The following is a 21608-nucleotide window of genomic DNA, read 5'->3' as shown; positions in this document are numbered from 1 at the left end:
TAGGTACATACAACTGCAGTTAGGTATCACACAACTGCAAAGTCAAGCTGTAATTGGCAACATGGAGTTAACAAGTACTTATGAAATGGAGTCTACCTTGAGCAGAATTCTATGGAACACCTCAAGCATGTCATTCAGTTGGATGATATAAAAATTACGTGTTCTAAACACAATTCTTTTCACCGATTTAAAGGTCAAGTTCTTCCAAACACAACTGAAGCCTCAAAAAGAATAATCCAACTGTGTTCAGTTATAAATCAAATACACTTAAAAACCAAGTATGTGTGTTGTTCAAATTGATTTAGAATACCCAGGAACAAAGCAACAGACTAAGATTTTTAGTTTTCAATGGTGCCATGTTATAAAAATGCAAAAATGATTTACACTAAAATTAACCAAAATAATTCTAATATAATAACACTGCCAGAAATTGGAGACCTGAAGTTCCATGTCTAGATATTAAGTCCAATTGCATATTCAGTTCGATATAGTAGATAGAAATCTGTCCAAATGGCTCAGGGAGTAGCACAGATTGTAAAGCTGGGTCAGTGGCTCTAATCAAAGATATACTATAAAATCTCTAAGAAGAAAAGACCAGTGGAATAACCAAAAGTCATGAGATACTCTAAGAGAGAACAACAGACAGAGCAAAAAGAAATTCATTTATTAAATTAGCTCTAAAATTGTAATAGACATTATTAAATTAGTATGTTTGGTGCAAGCAAATAAATACAATTCATGTCTATAAATGTATGAATTTTCAAGTATTACTGAAATATACAATATGTAATATGGATCCAATTAGAATTGATTTAGACCTCACTAATGGAAACTTGCCACCAATAATATAAGAGAATTGATTTAGCAACAGTGTAGAAATACATCAGGATATTCAGGCCCTTAGTGTATAATATTCAGGGAATGCAATCCTACTGTGAACTGTGACCTATTCATTTTACTTTGTTTTCCTTAGTATTCACTAATGTTTATTTTATAACATATAATACTTAAAATTAATAAACCATATTTCTTTTCAAACCTTCCATCTTGATCGTTAATTTAAGCCAGACTCCATCTCACTTTGATATGAACATTTTAGAGGAAAGAAAAAATCCATAGCGATATTCATCACCACCAAAATAAGATTTTAAAGCACTTCCATCTATAAGAATATTACAAACACTATAAAAATCATAAATATTGCCCACCCTTTATTTCAATACATAAAATATATTTTGCAGTCTCAAGGGAAGCATTGCCACGTGTAACCTGGGGTCATAGCCACTTCTATTAACAAGAATGACATTTAGTTAAAAGTGGTAGCAAGCTATAAATGACTGTAACTTAAAGAGCTTCTAAACAATTACGAAGCTCTAACATAGAATTTCGGGAAAATGTGTGAAAGTTAACTCATATTTTTCATTGCTTATGTCTTAAACCTCTAAGGCAGACCACAAAATAAAAGTCAAATACAATGCCAAAAAAAAAAAAAAGAGAGAGAGGGAGAGAGACAAAACTTTGTTTTGATCATATGCAGTGAAGGTAGTATTAATACCTTAGACATAATTTTTTTAAATGTGAGTCAAATATGAATTCATGAGTCAGTAATCTACTCTGAGAATAATATTTTGGTTTTCTAAAATTTGTTAGGCTATTCATTAACATACTTCACTACAAGTATATAAAAGCTTGTGAAGAAAACACTTCCTGACCATCAGCAAGAATTGCACTAACGGTACAAGATAAACAGGCCTCAATGTTCCTCATAAGTAGTTTACAATCGAGTGGAGAGACAGGCAAGTAAACAGATAAAGTTTCAGTTGTGCGAGTTAAGTGCCGGGTTAGAGGTAAACACCAGAGGTTGATGGCAGCACAGGGCAGAGGCCCCGACCCGCAGCGGCTGACTCAGCATGGCTGGTACCATCGGGAGAAAGGAGCAAAACCCAGACTGGGACTTCAAGAATCACAGGTTACCCTGGCAGGGGAGCAATGCATCTGGGAGGAGGCTAGAGTACTTGAAAAATCCACAGAAACCCCAGACAACCCAGGCGACTCAGGGAACTGACAGAAACCAGAAATAAGCTTGGAAAAATAAGTGTTAAGCCTCATGTGCCTGACCACATGCTTGAGCCTCTTACTGGAGGGTAAGAAAGGTGATGTGATCGGGAATATTTAAGAAAGGCAACTCTAGAAGCAACTGAAAGCAGAACAAGACAGTCTAGAGATAAAATAAAGATCCAAACGAAGAGAGCCAGAACAAAGAGAACAGACACGTGTAAAAATTAAGAATGAACAAAACACTGAGATGGGCGCTGAGGAGATAGTCTACCTGTTTGCTGGCATAACCTACCCAGTAACTGGGGATGTCATTCACTGAGAAGGGTAACACAAGAGTTGAAGAGAAAGGGAGAAAAAAGGGAGAGAGGAAAGCTGGTGGGTTCAGTTTTCAGCTGCTGAGATTGCGGAGACGTCCAGAAGGTAGTGATAGGTGCAGGAATGAATGAATACCCATTAAAGAGCATCCAAATATCCCAAGTATTTGTAATAGTAGCTAACATTTACTGAGTTTTATTCTAAGGGAGGTATGTGTAAGTACTTCAAATAACATTATTTAATTATCCTGCCTATTCTATAGGGGAGAAAGTTTAAGTAATTTCCCAATGGTTACAAATTATTTAAATGTCAGGGATGTCTGGTCTTACAACTCAAGCCCTTAACTACCATACTATGTTGTATCATGCAGAATCCACCACAGGTTTTAGGGCCAGATAAAAGTGCCTTTAATTCTAATCTCTGCTACCTAACAGCCATTCGACCTTTACACTCAAGCCATGGTTTCCTCATCTGAAAAATGGCCGCCTTCAAAAATCACATTGTAAGAATATGGCACAGATTGGAGAAAGTGTATGGAAGATGCCGGACACAGTGCACGCACCATAAATTAACCTAGTATGTGGCTGTGCTCAAAGAACAAATTCACTTGAAGTAAAATGTGATGATCTGAGTAAGTTCCTTTTCACTTTACTATGAATTTTATTTTAATTCCGCCCCTACTTTCTACATATTAATAAATGCTATGAAATATTTTTTCAGAACATTTTGTGACATTTATTCTGCAAAATTTAGCGTCATTTAAAGATTTCAATCAAACTGAAATCACTGCAATGTAAAGCGGCTGATTCTCATGTTTTTTGACATTTCTATAGTCAGGTGCCACATAAGAATAACCCAAAAGTCATCAGGCATGTTGATGTCATGGAGAGAGCTTTGGACTTGGAGTCAGAAGCCCTGTGTGAAGTCCCAACTCTATCACTTACCAGCCATGCCAACATGGGCAAGTCATTTAACTGTTGTCAACATCTCCTTGCACATTTACTCATGAATAGACGGACCTACATGTTCTCAAATCAAAATTCACCAAATGGATTTAAGCTGACAGGCTAGGAAAGTCACCTGGTTCTCAAAATCATTCTGGTTCTCAAAGCTAGGTGCACATTAGCATCACTGGAAATTTTAAAAACATATATAGTTTTCTAGATAGGGAACGCCACCATCCTAAAATGTTGCTAAGACACTATATGTGATTGACAAGTTCTGGGCTTCATGGTGTGAAAAGTGGTATGAAGTGTCTTGGGTAGTACCTCAGTCTGATGTTAAATATAAAAATACATTCTCTTTAACCTCAATTGTATTGAAAGCAAAAATTCTTTCTTGAGTATACCTACACCCTAGAGTAGTTAACGGAATCAGCCATCCTAGTCTACCAGGACTCCGCCTGCTTTTAGCACTGAAAGTTTCAGGTTCCCAGAAACCCTGAGCTCTAGATAGCAGGGACAGTTGGTCACTTTAGCAGACATACACACATTTAGCCCTCAGAATACCACAACAAAGTACAGATCAATAGTACTTTTCCCATGAAGCGTCACTATTAAAATGTCATCACCCACTGTTGACCATTCAGACACATGGTCACACTAATAGACCTCTGATTCCAGCAGGACTCATGAACTAGTAACAGCCTGGGTGAGAGAGACAGAATTCATGATGGCTATCATCCATTTTGCTGGAGTCCATACAATGAATATTTAAGTTCAATAATCAACACTTTTTTAAAATTGTTTTAAAGCCCTTGCCTCCTGATTGCCATTTTAATCTACTTCACTAAAAAAAAAAAAAAAAAGGCACACAATTGTTAAGGAATAATTTCTCTACCATTAGATAGATTTCATAGGTTTTTAGAATTGAAAGTTTTTGTTCTTTTTTTTTTTCTGGCAATGATGCCATGTGAAATAAATAATAATATGATATGTAATGAAATTAGATTATGGTCATACCTATCAAAATTAAAGACCTGGCTATCATTTCTTTTAAATACAAATCCACTAGAAAACAAATTAATTTCAAATGTCACCAGAATATATGGCCCTCACTATTTTAAAATTAAACTCATCATATACACCTCTTCTGGAACCACATTATTATAGATAAGTATCTTTTCTTCAGTTGCCAGATAGAGACACTAGACTCCAAGATCAAATCATGATCCTACGGGCCACCTGCAGTGGCTCACGCCTGGAACCCCAGCACTCTGAGAGGCCGAGGCAGGTGGATCACTTGAGCTCAGGAGTTAGAGACCAGCCTGAGCAAGAACAAGACCCCATCTCTACTAAAAATAGAAAAACTAGTCAGACATCATGGCAGCCACCTATATATATCCCAGCCTCGTGGGAAGCTAAGGCAAGAGGATTGTTTGAGCCCAGGAAGTTGAGATTGCTGTGACCTATGACCCTGTACCAGGACAACAAACTCAGACTCTGTCTCAAAAAAATAAAAAAAAGTCATGATCATACAAGTTAACACAGAACAGCATCAGTCTGTAGAACACACTCTTGGCAAGGACAAGTCTTCTGACTTGCGACATCACTAGTTCTCTGTACGCAGGCAGCTTAGACAGCACTTCCCAGTCGTATGGGGATGTGGGGAACCCTCCCACTGCCTGGTCCCTCACACTAAGAGCTAGTATCATAACTTTGCATCTTTTATATTTACAGGGATGAACCTGGAGAATATTCCCCCATGTAAAGTATCTCAAGAATGGGAAAGCAAGCATCCCATGTATTCAGTGCTAAGTGGCAAACAGCCCATCAACACCTGAAGGCCCACATGAGAGTAAAGCTCCTTACATTAAGAAGGGAAAGGGGTAAGTCCCCCCCTAACAGGGACAATGTGGGCATATGGCACACTTCCTGGGTGAAGGACTCAACAACACAAACTTTACCTTACAGATGCAAATAGTGTAACCTAATCATATGTAACTTCATATATTGGCCCAAACGAAATAAAGGAAAAGGAAAAAAAAGAGTGACTAATGAGCTAAGAGGAAAGGCCAGAGAAACCCTTTCCCTTTGGGAAATCAGAATCTTATAAGGATTGTTACCAATCTGGTTCATTCCTGGTTCTGTGCTAAACCATGTGAAATAAGAAAAGCCCTTGAGAACTGCGGTTTCTTTCTATCCCTGAAATAAACAATCAGCATGCCAATAATATACTTTCTCTTTTTATGCTTCTGATACCAAACAACATACGAACTATGCAGTATATTTGAAATAAAACACAATAAAGGAGGTGTGTGAAATTGCTGAGACTGTCTAAAACATGTGGCGTGATTTCAACACCGTGGCCGTTAGCAGAGAATCAAGGGAGATATCAACACATGACATCATTATTTAGCAGAAACAGCATAAATCTCCAAAGGTCTGTTTCATGGCCTAGAGAGAGAATTCCAAAAGCATCTAACAAACGTATTGAATAAACTGTTATGCCTTACAATATATTCCTTGTAAGTATGATTTGGAGTAGTGTTACTACGACTTTCTTCAGCAAAACTAAGACTCAATTCAGACTTACTGATTGTTCATTTAAATCCTGGGAGTCTTCCATGTGGTTTTCTCACTTCCCCTGCCACTCCCAAGCAGAAGCAGCTTTCGTCAATCAAAAACGACTATCTAAAACACAAAGACAGAAACAAATAGAGAAGAAAAGGTTACATATTTTATTCATTTGTAAAACATGAATACCAAAACATATCTGAATGTAGCATAATGGTCGGTAATTAGCAGAGTGTTTTTTAAAGAGCAGAATTCACTAATATTGGCTATATTATTGATATAATTAATGATCTTGAAAGTAGCATTATGGTAAAATTGAGGTGTGTAAATAGCAAGAGTCCTACAAATAAACAAAAGTATCTGAAGACAACTCTGGAGACAGAGTCTTCAATAAACAATGAGTACATTATTTTCCTGAGAGATCCCCCATCAAGAAGCTGACAGATTAAAAATTAAGTGTGAAATTAAACATTTGCTTTCTAAAGTACACAAAATAATATGAAAAACTGAAGTGTGTACTCCTACAGGAAAGTTTGTCTACATTACCAAATGATCATTCTTCACTTTTGAAGAATATGATGTTATAAAATACATGACCAAATTTTTTTAAAGAGTGAAAATAAGACTATTTTGTTAAAGAAGGTATTACAAATACACACGGGAAGGACAACTGTTCAATAAACTACGGTGAGATAATTGGTTAACTACTCAGAAAAAGTTAGCCTTTACTCCATACTATACATTAACAAAATTTCCAGGCAAATTAAAGTTTAAAAATAGGTAATTTTTAATTGCCAGAGAAATATTTTATAATAGTAGCAATAGAATATAACCAAAAAAAAGCTAAACACCCTGAATCCTCACATGTACACACACAAAATTAAAAGGTACATGAAAATATAAAGAAAGAGACCTGCATAAATATCAAACACAACAGGCTCATGTCCTTAACCTACAAAGGGTTGCTACAATTCAAATAGAGATGCAGACATATTCTGTAGAAATAGGGTCAATCACCACAAAACCATGTCCAAACATGAAAGTAAATGAAATTCAATTTAAAATTGCAAGGATACATCTCTAGTCCTTCAAATTCTAATTATAATGAAAGAAATAAGTAAAAGAACATGAGAAATTTAAAAAAGAGATTGGGTTAAAAAGGTATTTATCACAGGCACTGATGTAGATACAAATCATTAAAGTCACATTTCAAGGAATAATTAGTGACATCACCTGTTTCTGAAAATATGATTTTAAGGGGAAAATAAGTATTCCAAACTGCAGAAACAACTGATTACCAGTTCAGTTTATTAAATATTCCATAAGGCAGGCACTTTGCTCATTTTACAGATAGCCACCCACATAGTCCCTACTCCAATCAGGGTCCATGGCCTGAAGGTCTTTTCTGTTATACTTTGCAGAATTTTCTACAATAAAACTATTACCTTCCTTATCAGGATACACGACATTTTAAAAATCACAAGGAGAACTTAAAATGTAAATTGTAAAGTGTTTTATGTACATATAGACATGGAGACGCAGATCAAAAGTGTTTTTTATTCAATCTTAAAAGTCAAAAAACAGTAATGGCAACTTATACGTGTGTAACGTGACCGTCTTGGTGAGATACTGACTAAAAATATTCCAGAACCAGAAACGTTGTCATTTTGATGAAAAGTACAATTTCAAAGTGCATCTAAAATGGGGATTGGGCATTGAATATAGGGTGGATTATTGAGCATCCTGAAAGCTGTCACAGTAGACATCTGAATTCAGGAGTGGCAGAGAGTTCTAAATACAGAGCTATTGTTTTGTGCTGGGGCAGGGGAGTGGGTGAGAGTTGAAACAAGGTGACCAGAAATAGCCAAGCTTTTTCCCAGTAGATCACAAGTCCATCTTCCTCTTCCCACTCTCTGTTCTCCTCCTGATGGATTGGTTCTGCCCCAAGTCTGCATCTCTCACTCTGGTCCTGATTCTTGCTGGTCCCTGGCTTGCTCCTCCTTTCCTAGTGGGCCCACCGATCCTGGTCCTGTGTACTGCTCACAGGCCTGGTGACCAGCACCACCCTGTCTCAGGCTCACCTTGGATCCAATGCACACCATAGTAAGTGCTGGGCACTAGTCCTACCTGTGCTGACTTGCCTACGCCTCCACACCCACCACCTCATGTGAATCACAACTGACATCTTCCTTATAGCTATTCCTCACTCCTCACCACCTGGGTAACCAATTAGCCAAGTGCTCTCTTAAAGGTGGAATCTGATGTTCTGATGCTCTTTCTTTCCTTTCTTTCCTTCCTTCCTTCTTTCTTTTCTTTCTTTCTTTCAAGACGGGGTCTTACTCTGTCATACAGACTAGAGTGCAGTGGTTTCATCACAGCTCACTGCAACCTCAGACTCCTGAAGCAATCCTCCCTCTACAGGCTCCAGAAAGTGCTGGGATTATGAGCATGAGCCACTATGCCCAGCCTGATACTCTTTCGTTTTCTAATAGATAAATGGATAAAATAAATGTTAAAAATACCATACCAGATACGGGCAGGCACAACTGATTCAGCTACATAAAAACACAAAACAAAATCTTTGCATTTCTTTTTTTTTTTTTAATTGTTGGGGATTCATTGAGGGTACAATAAGCCAGGTTACACTGATTGCAATTGTTAGGTAAAGTCCCTCTTGCAATCATGTCTTGCCCCCATAAAGTGACACACCCCAAGGCCCCACCCCCTCCCTCCGTCCCTCTTTCTGCTTTATTTAAGAAAATGTAAATAAAAAAACAAACATGAAAAACTGTTTACTCTCCTAGTTCCTGAAACATGTAAATTTAAGCAACAAGTATACATTTTGGGTTGTTGTATACATATTCAATAATCAAACTATTTGAATATTGATAATACCCAATGTCAGAAAGAATACAGGGAAAATGATGTCCTCAGTCAGTTGCTAGTTACATCAAGTTTTCTAATACTTTTAGAAATTAATCTGTCACTGCACTTTATTTATTAATTAATTATTTTTTTGAGACAGAGTCATTTTGTTGCCCTTGGTAGAGTGCTGTAGTGTCATAGCTCACAGCAACCTCAAACTCTTAGGCTCAAGTGATTCTCCTCTCTACTACAGGCACCCGCCACAATGCTGGCTATTTTTAAAGATGAGGTCTTGCTCTTACCCAGGCTGGTCTCGAACCTGTGAGCTCAGGCAATCCACCTGCCTCGGCCTCCCAGAGTGCTAGGATTACAGGCTTGAGACACCCATCCGGCCCTGTCACTACATTTTAAAGCTATAAATATGTTTAAACTCTTATCCAGTATTGACCATCCCTAAAGAGGAAACTTTCTCCCCAAAAGGCCACAAGATTTTATACATGATTATAAAAACTAGAAACAGCTTCATCTTTGTAGTGGTTTAAACAAATTATGATCAATCCATGTAATATAAGATTTAATGATCAAAAGAGTAATTATTAACATAAAAACATGGAAAAGTGAACTGTTGATTCTTTACTAAGCAAAAAAAATCAGAACGCAAAATTTTAGCTGTGTTGACACTAATGTACAACTAAGCATGCATCTGGATACTGATTAAAACACAAATAATTTGATAAAGAATTATATTTTTGGTTTCACATACCTTGATTATCATTATTCTATGTTATCTGTGCAAAAAGCAGATTTTTTTCACTTTTATACAGATCACAGAGTAAGTAAAACTAAATGATGCTAAAATGGTTTTGCATTGTATCTGTAACATCAGATACAACTGTAGCACATACTGAAAATGGATTTTCTGAGTAGATTCCTTCTCCAAGTGATTGCTGTCACTTCTTCTACAGATTAAATTTCAAAACCAGGGTAATCTCTGTAAGGGAAGGCAATTTTTGTCTTATTTACTAGAGCTATCTACTTTACCCTGCTCAGTGTCTGGCACATTTTAAGTGTTTAGCAAACACTGATTGAATAAAGCGTATAATTTATGATGGATGAAAGTGGACATAGTGTATCTTATGATGTAAATGGAAAAGTGTAAACAGATAATGTAAGTTTTGAAACTTCTCTCTCATGAATATTGCTATTTTAGGAAAAATCTGTTTTGCCCACATTTTTCAGGTACATAATTGGCTTCACTTTAATTTTCACTTTGATTTAGTACGATAAAAATAGAAACTGTTAGGGAAGCATTATTTGCTAAACAGGACTATTTTAACTTTTCAGAAAATTCAATATTCAGAATGAGTCTACCAAATAATTCCTTATTCACCTGACCTAATAATAAAATATAATTAAAATGATTATTGATACCAATTAAAACTATTTTTTACTCACAACTTAGCATGTTGCATTAGTTTCATAAGACTCTTGTAAAAACATACCACAAACTGGGTGGCTAAAAACAATAGTTATTTATCTCACAGTTCTGGAGGCCACAAGTCCTAAATCAAGGTGTTGGCGGATCTACACTCCCTTTGCAAATCCTAGGAAAGATCGCTTCTTTCTCCCTTCCTGTCCCCTGGTGGATGTCGGCATCCTTGGCACGGCGTGGCTTATAGGTGCATCACTCTGATCCCTGCCTTCATGCAACACACGGCGTGCTCTTCACGTGGCTTTCTCCTGTGTGTGTGTGTTTATGCCTCTGTGCCTAAATTTTCTCTTCTTGTAAGTACACGAGACATTGGATTAGCATCCATCCTAATCCAGTAAAATCTCGACTTGATTACACCTGCAAAGACCCTACTTCCAAATAAGGTCACATCCACACGCCTAGGTTTTAGGACTTAAACATATCTTTTAGGGGACACAATTTACCCATAACACATGTGTACAATTATCACATTGAAATTGATTTTAAGATGTGATCAAGATATAAATTTAATATTTCCAGAAAGGATATATAAAAGTTGAAGAGATCAAGCATCAGGAAAGAAGTGATAATGTTCCAGAAGGACCACCATCTCCGGTCACTGTTGCTAACTCAAGTGAAATTAAAGTAAAGACGTCAGGAAAGACAGTGGAGCATAAGAGAATTAAGTCAAAATGTGGTATTCTTTGTTAACTGCCAGTTCAGAATCTATTTCACGAACAGTTGGGGAGCTGTTTGCGTCAATGTTCCATGTTACAACGTAATACAGTACTTTGCTTTATATTTCCTTGAAATTTAGATTAATTGTTACTTAGTTTGACTTTTTATGGCAACATGAATTTCTTTCTTTGCCAAATACACTAAGGTACTAAAATATTACAGTCCTAGTGCTTTTATATTGGGGAACCAAGTAAAACTACCCAGGCTAATTGCAAACACAGTATTATTTTACATCATAATTTACCAGGGGTTGTTATGCTAAATCCTTTAACATTTAGTTTTCACAAATATAGGAGAAAAGGACAAGAACACTCTTCAAATCAAATAAGAGAAGTATTACCTCATAAGAAAGATATAAAATTAAGGAATAACAGTAACCTCACGCTGTTTTACGAGGCAATAATCTAGTTCTCAGCTCCATCTCAAGGCCAATTCCTCAGAAAAGGTGGATTTCAGACAAGAATAATGGAAACCTCACTTCTTCCATATTAGATTCTTTTCCAGTTACGTTTTCAATAATAGATCAATTTCATTAGATCCTTTTCTTTAAACTCTTATAGACTCTTGTGTCATAAAAGATTAGGATTAAAAATTCAACATTTCTTCTAACTGAAATATGTAATATCAGATTTATAGAGAATGTTTGAAGGCAATTCTCGGAAATGGAAGGAAGCACCCCAGTGTGGTCCTGGTAGGAGAGATAGCAAGGACCCCCAAAACTTAAGGAATGAGATGTTGAAGGAGTTTGAGAATTTTGTAGAGATGATGTGATGTGGACCTAATGTTCAGTCTTTCTCAACAACTTTTAATAAAAAATAGGCCAGTCATGCTTTGCCCTGGCTGGCTGAGCAAATGTCAACGTGAAGGGGAGAGACCTCATCTCTGTGCCAGGACTAGCACGGAATGGGAACAGAAGCTGTGCGCGGGACCTACACCTCTGGATAACATACACAAACAGCACGGCCTTCCACCAGTCATCAAGCCCGACTGCTGGGCTTTGTCCCTGATGTCTGGCCCACTCAGTCCCTACGTTCAGTACATCACCAAGTGCTATCAGTACCTCCCAGAGTTCAGTCACATCCCTGCTTGGTTTCTCTTCTCTTTGCCACCACTGGAGTTCAGCCATCATCATCCCTGCCTGAGCTAGACCAACAGCCTCTTAATGGTCTTCTTCTCTCCTGTCCTGCTCCAGGAGCACCATTTTTCCCTGCGCAGCCAGAGTGAGAGTTCTAAAATATAGATCTGATTGTATTCTCTTAGGGTAATTCAAAGCTTTACCCCATCCTCAGGAGAAGTCAGAAATTCTATAACCAGTCCCACTTGCTGCCCTAGCCATGCTAGTAAGGATACACTTCTGCCAAAATGTCCCTCGAAGGGTTACCAAGGGTCTGGCTCTGAGGGACAGGTCCCCTTATTTCTCCTCCAGCTCTGTTCCATTGTCCTTGCCAGTGCCTCAACCTGGCACCAGCTTCACATCGTCCTACAGCCAAAGGCTGGGGCCTACCTAGACCATGAGTCTCCTGTGAGGATGCCGGCACAGCGGAGGCTACACTTGCCTCTTGCTGCATGGAAAAGAAAGAAAAAAGAGGGGAAAAGGAGACTACACTGCCCCATCCGTGCTCCAAATATCCAGTATATCCTTGACAAGATTTAAAAATTGCAGCTGCCCAAACCGTTGTTCCAGCCCATGTGCCAACGCTGGGATAAACAGACAGGTGCCTGGATAGTCCTAGCCGTGACCTCTGACACAGCCCCTTTTTTTTGTTTGTTTTTATTTATTTATTTATTATTATTATTATTATTATATCATAGCTGACACAGCCCTTTTTTAACCTAGGTGGGGATGTGAAGAACCCCTGAACCTGTACAGAGTTGCCAGGACCACGAGAGGGTGCCACTATGTTACATTCTAACGTTCCAAACAATTAATCTATTATTTGCTTTTAGATTTTCAAACTGGAAGTAAATTTTCAGAAGCATGTTTTGAAAAAACAAAAAAACAATGTTTCTTGCATAAGGGGTGTACATATATATATACATACACACACACACACTATATATATATATATATATATATATATATATATATTCACAGATCCCTATTCAGCTTAACCTATTAGGTAGGTTCCCCAAGTCTTCTCCAGTTACACCAAATTACTTGTATTTAATGATTCATCTTGCTTAGGATATATGAGCCTGGGAAAATATTAAGCTAGTCCTCCTTTGTGGCAAAACCTTTGGGATATAATAAAACTTAGGAGCTCTGTGCCACCATAGGCTATAGGGAGAGACACAAGGAAAACGACCAAGGAAGAGGAACAAAAATGAGGATGGCAAGAAAGTCCTGGCAGAGTGGAAGCACCAGATCTTCCACTGTTTCTCTGCTTTCCTGATGACGGGTTGGCCAATTCTTCCTTGCCTTTCATGAGCTATCTTCACAGTATTCAATTAAATTCTCTTCTTCATATTGTAATTATATAGGAAGTCTAACAACTCATATTTCTATTACATTATTGCAAAATTATAGCTGCGATCCCATGTCCAGAAGGATCACGAAATGTGGAAGGATCATGCAATGTGGGAGCTTTACAGCTCCCGGGCACCTCGTTACCTACACTGCCCTCCACATTTCATGGCCGGATCTGTGAAGCTGGGTCAGGCCCCGGCTGGCTCCAAGCGCTCAGGCAGCATGACAGAGGAGAAAGCCAGTGGCACAAAGAACACCTAGCTCCAAGTCTGTGGCCAGCTGTTCAGAGGGTGGAGATGCACATTCTTCAGTCACTCGCATGATTCTCATCCCTGCCTGTAGAAAAGGAAAATGACCACGGTGTCCAAGAAACAGATGTGGGGGAACAGTAATGAGCACTGTGCCTGACTCCAAGTTCCTTCAGTGGAGCTAACTGCGAACTGGATGCTGAGGTTTTTTTTTTTTAATTGTTTATAAATAAAGACAGAACAGAGACTTTTGCAAAAATGTCCATGTAACACCCAATGCTTAATAATAATGAGATGAATAGTTCTTGTGCTAAAGAAATTATAACAAGCTCAATCATAAGAATCATTTGGGCCATTTATTCATTTGATGCCAAAATCTTCCCATAATTATGAATGATGATCACTTGAGTTTTGACAAGCAGGTCCCACCAAGGTTTTCTATTTTGGTTTTGTTTGCTGATTGTTGATGGTTGGCTAATGAGCTTGGAAAACACAGAAGTAGTTATGAATAAACTGTGCCAGGAAGACATCTGAAAGAATTCTGGGCCTGAGCAACTTTTGTTTGCCCCTCAGGGACCAAGTCAGACTCTGCAGACAGCCTTCTCTTAGCTCCGGTTGCCCTTCCGAACCAACACTCTGAAATTATTCTGCTGAGCACTTTACACACACTGCAGTGGATTATCTAGCTGGCTCTCTGGTAGCCTGGCAGAAAGGGAGAGTATTTCAACCCCTTTCTCAGGGGCAATCTGCCTTTTTCTCAGCCATAAATTTCTTTCATGTAATATGAGAAGTTTCTTGTGATGAAGAATGAATTGCGTAACACACATCTGATGAATTTACGTCCCGCCTGGGAAAAGTGTGTTGCACTTTATCAGAATTTAAGAATAGATCTCCCAAGTTTAGTATTCAGCTCTTGAAATCCTAGAAATGGAAAAGAACATTTTGCTAGAGAAAATGTAAATTTTGTGATTCCAAGTGAAGACTGGAATAAAACAGATTCACATGTGAATCTTTGATTTAACGTTGGATAACTATTTGAGCTTAGAGAAGAAGTTAGTATCTTTAAATATCACTCTCTTCATTCATAAAATAGAAATAATACTTGTATTACATTTTGTTGGCCTTATTTCAAAAACAGAAACTATTTTGATTACTGGTAGGAGAAGAAAAATGTCTGCTTTTATATTTTGCTCTTCATATACTGAATTAACATTTTAACATTCTTTGCTGCAGAAAGTGTATCTATCCAATTTCTTGCACAAACATGATTATTTTTAGCTTTGCTCAACTGCAAATATTATACTAATCCATGATTTCCAGGTTCTGTATTCACCACCTTTATTTAGATAGTGGCCAAAAGTTACCAGTCTTTCACCCATTCTCTGAATTCAGCTAAATTTACAGAGATGAACAATATCTTGATTAACTCCCTAGAATTTGCCACCTTTCAGTCTATCATTCTGTATAATATCTGAGTTGCGATTGGTTGACTTAGCATTGATAGATTGAGATGATCAACAACAGAATTATTTTGGAATTATAGATGGATGCAGAAAGGAAAGAGCCTTCCATGTTAAGGAATTCTAAGAAGTTTTAAATTGGAAAAAGCTGGAGTAAAGTACAAAATACCAGACAATAAAGAAAACTGGTTATAGCTATGTTTTGATAGCTTTAAAACCCAAATAAAGGATGGCATATGTGATATCACTGCAGCAACACATCTATTTCAGATTTTTGAAAAACAAGGTGAAGGAGGGCACCTTTGGCTCAAAGGAGTAGGGCGCCGGCCCCATATACGGGAGGTGGCAGGTTCAAACCCGGCCCTGGCCAAAAACTGCAAAAATAAATAAATTAAATAAAATAAAAATGTTGCGTGGCGCCTGTGGCTCAAAGGAGTAGGGTGCGGGCCCCATATGCCAGAGTGGGTGGGTTCAAACCCAGCCTCAGCCAAAAACTGCAAAAAAAAAAAAAAAAAAACCAAGGTGAGAAGGCAACAGAATCTGGACTGATGTGGTGTCTGAAAGAAGCCCAGAGTAGAGGTGGATCTGAGGACTAATTTGGGAGAGGAATCAATGGGACGCAAAACATGTCAGCATAACTGAGAAGGCAAACATTACTCTTAAGTGTCAAGTGTCACGCCTTCACCTGTCAGAAATTGGTGAGATGAAAAAGTCAAGGGGAAAAGGCATTTTGATGTTTGTGTTGTTATTGTTTTTGCTGTCATTGTCTTCCTTTATGGGGACAGGCAGGAACCAAAAATAAGAGGCAACCCAAAAAAAGAAGGGATCTGAAAAGCAGGTCACATTTATTGGAGGGGGTCTAGAAAGACTCAGCCCATCCCCCTAAGCTCAGCCAAGAAGCTGGGTATATCGGGAGCCTTTGGGAAAAGAATACAAGAAAATAATTACTTGAAATAAATCAAAACCTCAGCCTTACACAAATGTAAATTCAAAATTTTTACTGCATCTGTGGTGTAAAAACCTCAAGCCAAAAGATAAAATCAAAACTGACCTAGAGGCTTGCAATCCTTAGACTCTAGGGGAAGCAAATGCGAAACTGCTCCCTAGGGCCCAAAGGATTTGGAGAGAAATCTATCAAAAATTATAAGCTACAAAAAGACATAAAACACAGTAGGGGGAAGAGACACAACAGGGAAATCAGACATGTATGATTTTGAGATTTTAGGACAATCTAAAAAAAATGATCTAAGTATCCTTGAAACAATTAAAGACAGAGAAGAAATGAAAACAAAAAAACTAAAGGAACCACACATAAAAAAATAAATATACCATTTGGAAAAGAACCACAAAAATGATTTTTTAAATATATGCATTGAAAATTTTTAAAAGAAATTAATGAATTAAACAGGAAATCAGATATAGCTAAAGGAACCATTTATGAACTAGAAGATATACTTCTGGAAGTACCCATCCCCATAAATAAAAATAATTCAATTCAACTTTTCCATAACATCAGTTATCCCAGAATAACAAAGTAAACATAAGAGATATACAATCCTGCAATAAATAAATAATATAAAGCCACAATCCTGATTAGAATTCCGTCTATAGTGAAGATCAGTTAAGGATTTAATGGAATATGATGCTGCTTGCCTTCTTAAACTTTAGGACATTTGAGGAGAATTTTATGGGTCCAGAATATTAATTGAAGCATCCAGGAAAGGGTAATTACCTTCTTTTCTCGCAATGAATGTCCCTGTAGCATCGGCGTATGCAAATCTTTCCACTGACCTTGGGACTGCATTCAAAGTACAGTTACCTTCCTATAAAAACTGTTGTAACTTCTACAAACTTTCTAAGGGCTGAAGTTGTAAGAATCCAGAAAACGATATCTCGAAGAAAGCTGGTGTTTTGCATCAATTCAACATTGTACCTCCCTGCTGTATCTTTTGACTTTAAGGGCAAACATGAAGGGAGAATGGATACAAATGGAATCCGGAGAGTCCTATTTCTTTGGGATCTTGGGTAAAACAGAAATAGACAGGGCTCATTTCAGGTGGATGATGTGAGTCTATAGGCACACATCAAAAGCTTCAAAAATCTACTTTTCGGAACTTCCACTCTCTGGTCTGCTCCCTGAAGCCTTCGCATGTGTAGGAGGCAGTAGATATTAGGAGCCAAGCATGCTATCATTCATGTCACCCTAATCTTTTTCTCCTCAAGTTACGTACAGTACCACTAGTTAATGAGACTACATCTTCAATTAAAAAAATATGTTTCTCAACAGAAATTAATGGGGAATTCTGTCAGCCCTAAAGGCATCATTTGCCTAAGAAATGCCCTAAATGGAAGACAGACGTGAACTGGTGTGAGGTGCATCATTATTTTTTAATCACTTAATTTTAAATTGATGCTGTATTAATATAGATGAGCATTACTGTAGCATGTATACTAAAGTATCACATTTGTACTCAGACAAAAATGTAAAGAGAAACCAATTAACTGAAATAGAAATTAATAACAAATCTTCAAAGCAGAAAGAACGCTTCTCTGAGAAAGACCCTAGGGTTTTGTTTGTTTGCTTATGTGTTGAGGACTGAATTATTCTTCAGGAAAATTAGAGAAAAGAAAAAGACTAATGTTTAAGCTACGGGAAGGTTTGGTTTGCCTAGTACTTGGACGTGCCTGGGCTTGTTTATAGAATCTGTGGGTTCAGCTCCCAGGGGTCCAAGTGCTCTTGGGCCTAAAAAGCCTCCTGGGAAAGACCTCTTCCGAGAGGGAGCTAGGAAGCCACGCAGGCGGAAGCCAAGTCTGGCTGCAAGAAAAGAACAAGAAAACAAACAAAAACAAACTTCGGAGATGGGGGCGAGGGCAGGTGGCATCACTAAACTCTCTGAAGTCTCTGTTACAGGGTGCCGAGCCGAGGGAAGCTGCTAGATACTTTTCTCATGTGAAGTTACCTGCAGCCCTGGCTGTTCAACCTCATCAGAAGTACAATTAAATATTTGCTTTACATATGATCCTTCAAGTTTGGGGAAAGAAATGACGAGGGCGAAGAAAGCTTGGAAAAATACTGGTTCAACTAGTAAGAAAAAGATCACAATACATAAGAATTGAAAATGTGAGAACTGAAACCCAAGAGGATGACAGAGTGAGAAACGGAATAATTTGTCCCCTCTTGATTAAGCCAAATGTAAAGAGACCCAAGTGTAGGGATGTAGACACTGGTACCTCTGGTCCTCTCCAAGAGTGCTGTGGCTTTTCCCCAGCCCCACTCTGTGCTCCAGGCCTATCAGGAGCTTCAGCAAGGTTCTTGTTCCACTTCCTGGGCTGCCCACAGACACTGCTATGGCCCACACCTAGACAATCCAACTTGGTTTTTTAATGCCTTAATTTATTTTTCATGATTGTGGTGGGGGGGCGAAAGTGTCTTTAAAGAAAATATCTCAGATCTATACATTCAAAATATCCTAGTCTACAAATCAAGACTGTACCTTGCAAAAATATGATTCTTTTAAAATGTATGAATGAATGAATGCCTAGGCAAATAAGGAAATAGTCCTAAGCCCCATGCAGGAAATGGATAACTTTAGTGTCATGAAGTTGCAGACTGAGTCAGGCAAACAGAATTGTAGATTTCTACGTCTGCCATGACTCAATGCATAGCTTTGTGAAAACCTTGTAATTTCTCCCTACTTCAGTTTCTCACCCTATAAAAGGAGTATATTGCTTGAAATTTAAGTCCCTCACAGCAGTGAGAGTTTTGATTCAATATTTATAAAACGCATTTTAGCTTCCCTGATTAATAGGCAAAATACTGTGGTAGTTTGTGTAATACACTTTCCAAAAAGTATACATTAAGGTAACTGGTCAAATCCGATGTAAAATAATACTTTACTTGAGAAATAAATATTCATCATATTTATTACCTCCCCATTCCATTTGCTAAGTAATAAAAATTAGTTTTGACAGGAAAAAGGTACCAAATTAATATTCAAGCCAGTTGAAGAGTTATCATCATCAGTCTCACCTACGCTGGGGGATGGAGAGTTGTTGTGTTTTTCCAGGCTACCCCAATGTTTATATGGTAATGTCAGGAATGTTGGGCAGGGTTTTGAAGGCCTCTAGCGTATTCATTGGTTTCTGGCATTCTAATGCACTCTACTCTTATAACCATAAAAGTACTCTTGAGTGCTTCTGGAAATATATAACAAATCCTTAATCAATTTAAGAGTGTTTTAACTGCATACATGAAATTTCTTGGGAGGAAAATGTTAGCTATTCTACACACATACAGTACTTAAGTTAGCAAGAGAGTTCCTTCTCAAAGGCACAAAGCAGTTTCCCCATAGTAATATAATTTTCAGTTTTATGTGCATAAGTCCTATTGAATCCCTTAGAATAACAGGAAATTCTGCAGGAAAAAAATCCTCACAAAAACTGATAGCCATATTTATCCAATGCCAGAGGAACATGTTAGCTATTCTGAGTTGGACTATTCTTTAAAGGCACTGGATAACACCAAAATCAAAACCAGAAACTCTGGGAACTGAATATTCTGGATGCAGAATTTTCTACACATCAGAATCTAACAATAAAGCCAACTGATTAATACACTTCATTTTAAACTTGATCATATTACTTTAGCTAGGACTTTAGCAATTTTCTACATTGGGATGCATTAACTTTTATTTTCATTTTTAAAAGATTATACTGTTTTACAAATTTATAATTTAGTAACTGATATTGATATGACACAGCTGATATTTTGATATGTATACTATTTATCAACACATTCAGAATGAAGTAATGTCATTTATTAACACAATGTCTATACATTTTATCTTTATGTTTAAAAGCCATAGGAATGTAAGGTACTTAGAACTGTGCCTGGCACACAGGAGACTCTTACTAGAATAATAACACAAAATTCCTCCTAAGTTCTCATCAATCGCAAGAGCTAGAATCACTTCTTCTAATAGTTCTCATAAATATTTTATAGTGCTAAGTGAAAAAAAAGGTAGTGACTATGATATACACTAATTAAATTTTTTCTTCAAGAACTCTAAATACATATAATATTCATCTTGATTAACAGAGTAGTAATAATTCTTAGGTGAATAACTATATATCTGTACTATTTCTATGCCATATAGTTTTTTTATATGTAAGGTTAATACAATTATTTGTCCTAATCAGTGGAGTATTCCAATGAGTGTATGAGTCTCAAGGTATTTACTAGTATAAACATATTTCTTACCCAGAGTGCAAATAATTGCAAGGTTAAATTAGCCAAAAATCTTCGCATTTGGCTTTTGTGAGAAAGATGCAAACACTACCATAAAGATACAAAATGTTATAATCTTTTTGAAAAGTATTCTGGCACCATCTATGCAAAAAGCACAGACCCATTCACCTGTTCATTATACATCTAGAATTTTGTGCACAGGAGTTTTGGCAAATATTCAGAAAGATATATAAAAGTCATCACTGCAAGTTTTAAGAAAATCAAGTGATCCTATTTGGAATTAAAAATAATAAAATAAAAGTAAATTACATTCTCATAAAGTTCCTACATTTAAAAATGCATAGAAAAGTCTGAAAGGAAGCATACCAGTGTACAATCTACCCTGATTTTTGGAGGAGATGAAGAAAGTGGTGAAATCTACTTTTTACTTTAAATGTATCTGTCTTTTTTAACTTCTTAATAAAGTACAATGTACAAATCAAAAGTTGATGGCTAATGAATATTTATTGAATACACACCCTTCACCCCATGTCACTGGCAACCAAACCAAGGCCAAGGGCATGATTATCAGCATTCCAGAATTCCCACCCCTCCTTCCTGCTGATCCTGCCCTCAAAGGTAACCCCTATCATGTCTGTTTTAATACCTTACACCATGTGTGAATTACTAGTATTTTTTTTTTAATGACTGATTAAAAAATCAAAAAGCTCTTGTTTTAGAAACATGAATTTCCCTTTTTTTAAAAAAATATCAAATATGACCTCAGCAGTTTATTCAAAAGAAATCAATTTCAAATACATGCTGAGGTTTTCACAGTGGGCCAGGCACTGAAACAAATGTCTTTCCTGCATGACTTCAGTTACTCCTCACAGCAACTCCATGAAGCAGGTACTAACATTATTCCCCACTTACACAACTTAGAACTATGGCTTATAGCTGCTCGGGAAAACACCTGCCCAAGGTCACACAGCTGAAGAGGGCCAGAGCCTGGATATGCACAAAGGTCGTCTGGTTCCAGGCAACGAGCGTAGGGATAGAAGCACTGAAGTGTCTCCATGTAGTGTGAGATTCTGGTTTTCACTTTGTTTTAAATGACTTCGTGTCACCTAAGGCGGTATCTCAACTGCAAAATGAAAGGGCTGGACTCTTCTGATCTGATTCTCTGATAAATAAAGTGACTCGTTAAAACATAGAGCAAATATGCTTCCTCATGATACAGAGCA

The 21608-nt window shown here is 37.4% G+C and overlaps 1 protein-coding gene across 2 annotated transcripts in view; it reads right to left on the bottom strand.

Moving 5' to 3' along the window:
• The window catches only part of EYA4 (EYA transcriptional coactivator and phosphatase 4), a 257652-nt gene that overhangs the window by 222310 nt on the left and 13734 nt on the right, over positions 1–21608 (bottom strand). For both annotated transcript variants that reach the window (XM_053592554.1, XM_053592555.1), the window contains one exon: positions 5908–6005. In XM_053592554.1, the coding sequence (XP_053448529.1) occupies positions 5908–5940 (33 nt within the window). In that variant the 5' untranslated portion in view covers positions 5941–6005. The remainder of the gene's footprint in view (positions 1–5907; positions 6006–21608) is intronic.

Source organism: Nycticebus coucang, chromosome 5 (assembly GCF_027406575.1).
Source record: "Nycticebus coucang isolate mNycCou1 chromosome 5, mNycCou1.pri, whole genome shotgun sequence".
Taxonomy (NCBI): domain Eukaryota; kingdom Metazoa; phylum Chordata; class Mammalia; order Primates; family Lorisidae; genus Nycticebus; species Nycticebus coucang.
The sequence above is the reverse complement of the archived record's forward strand: the minus strand, read 5'-3'. Positions and strand labels throughout refer to the sequence as shown.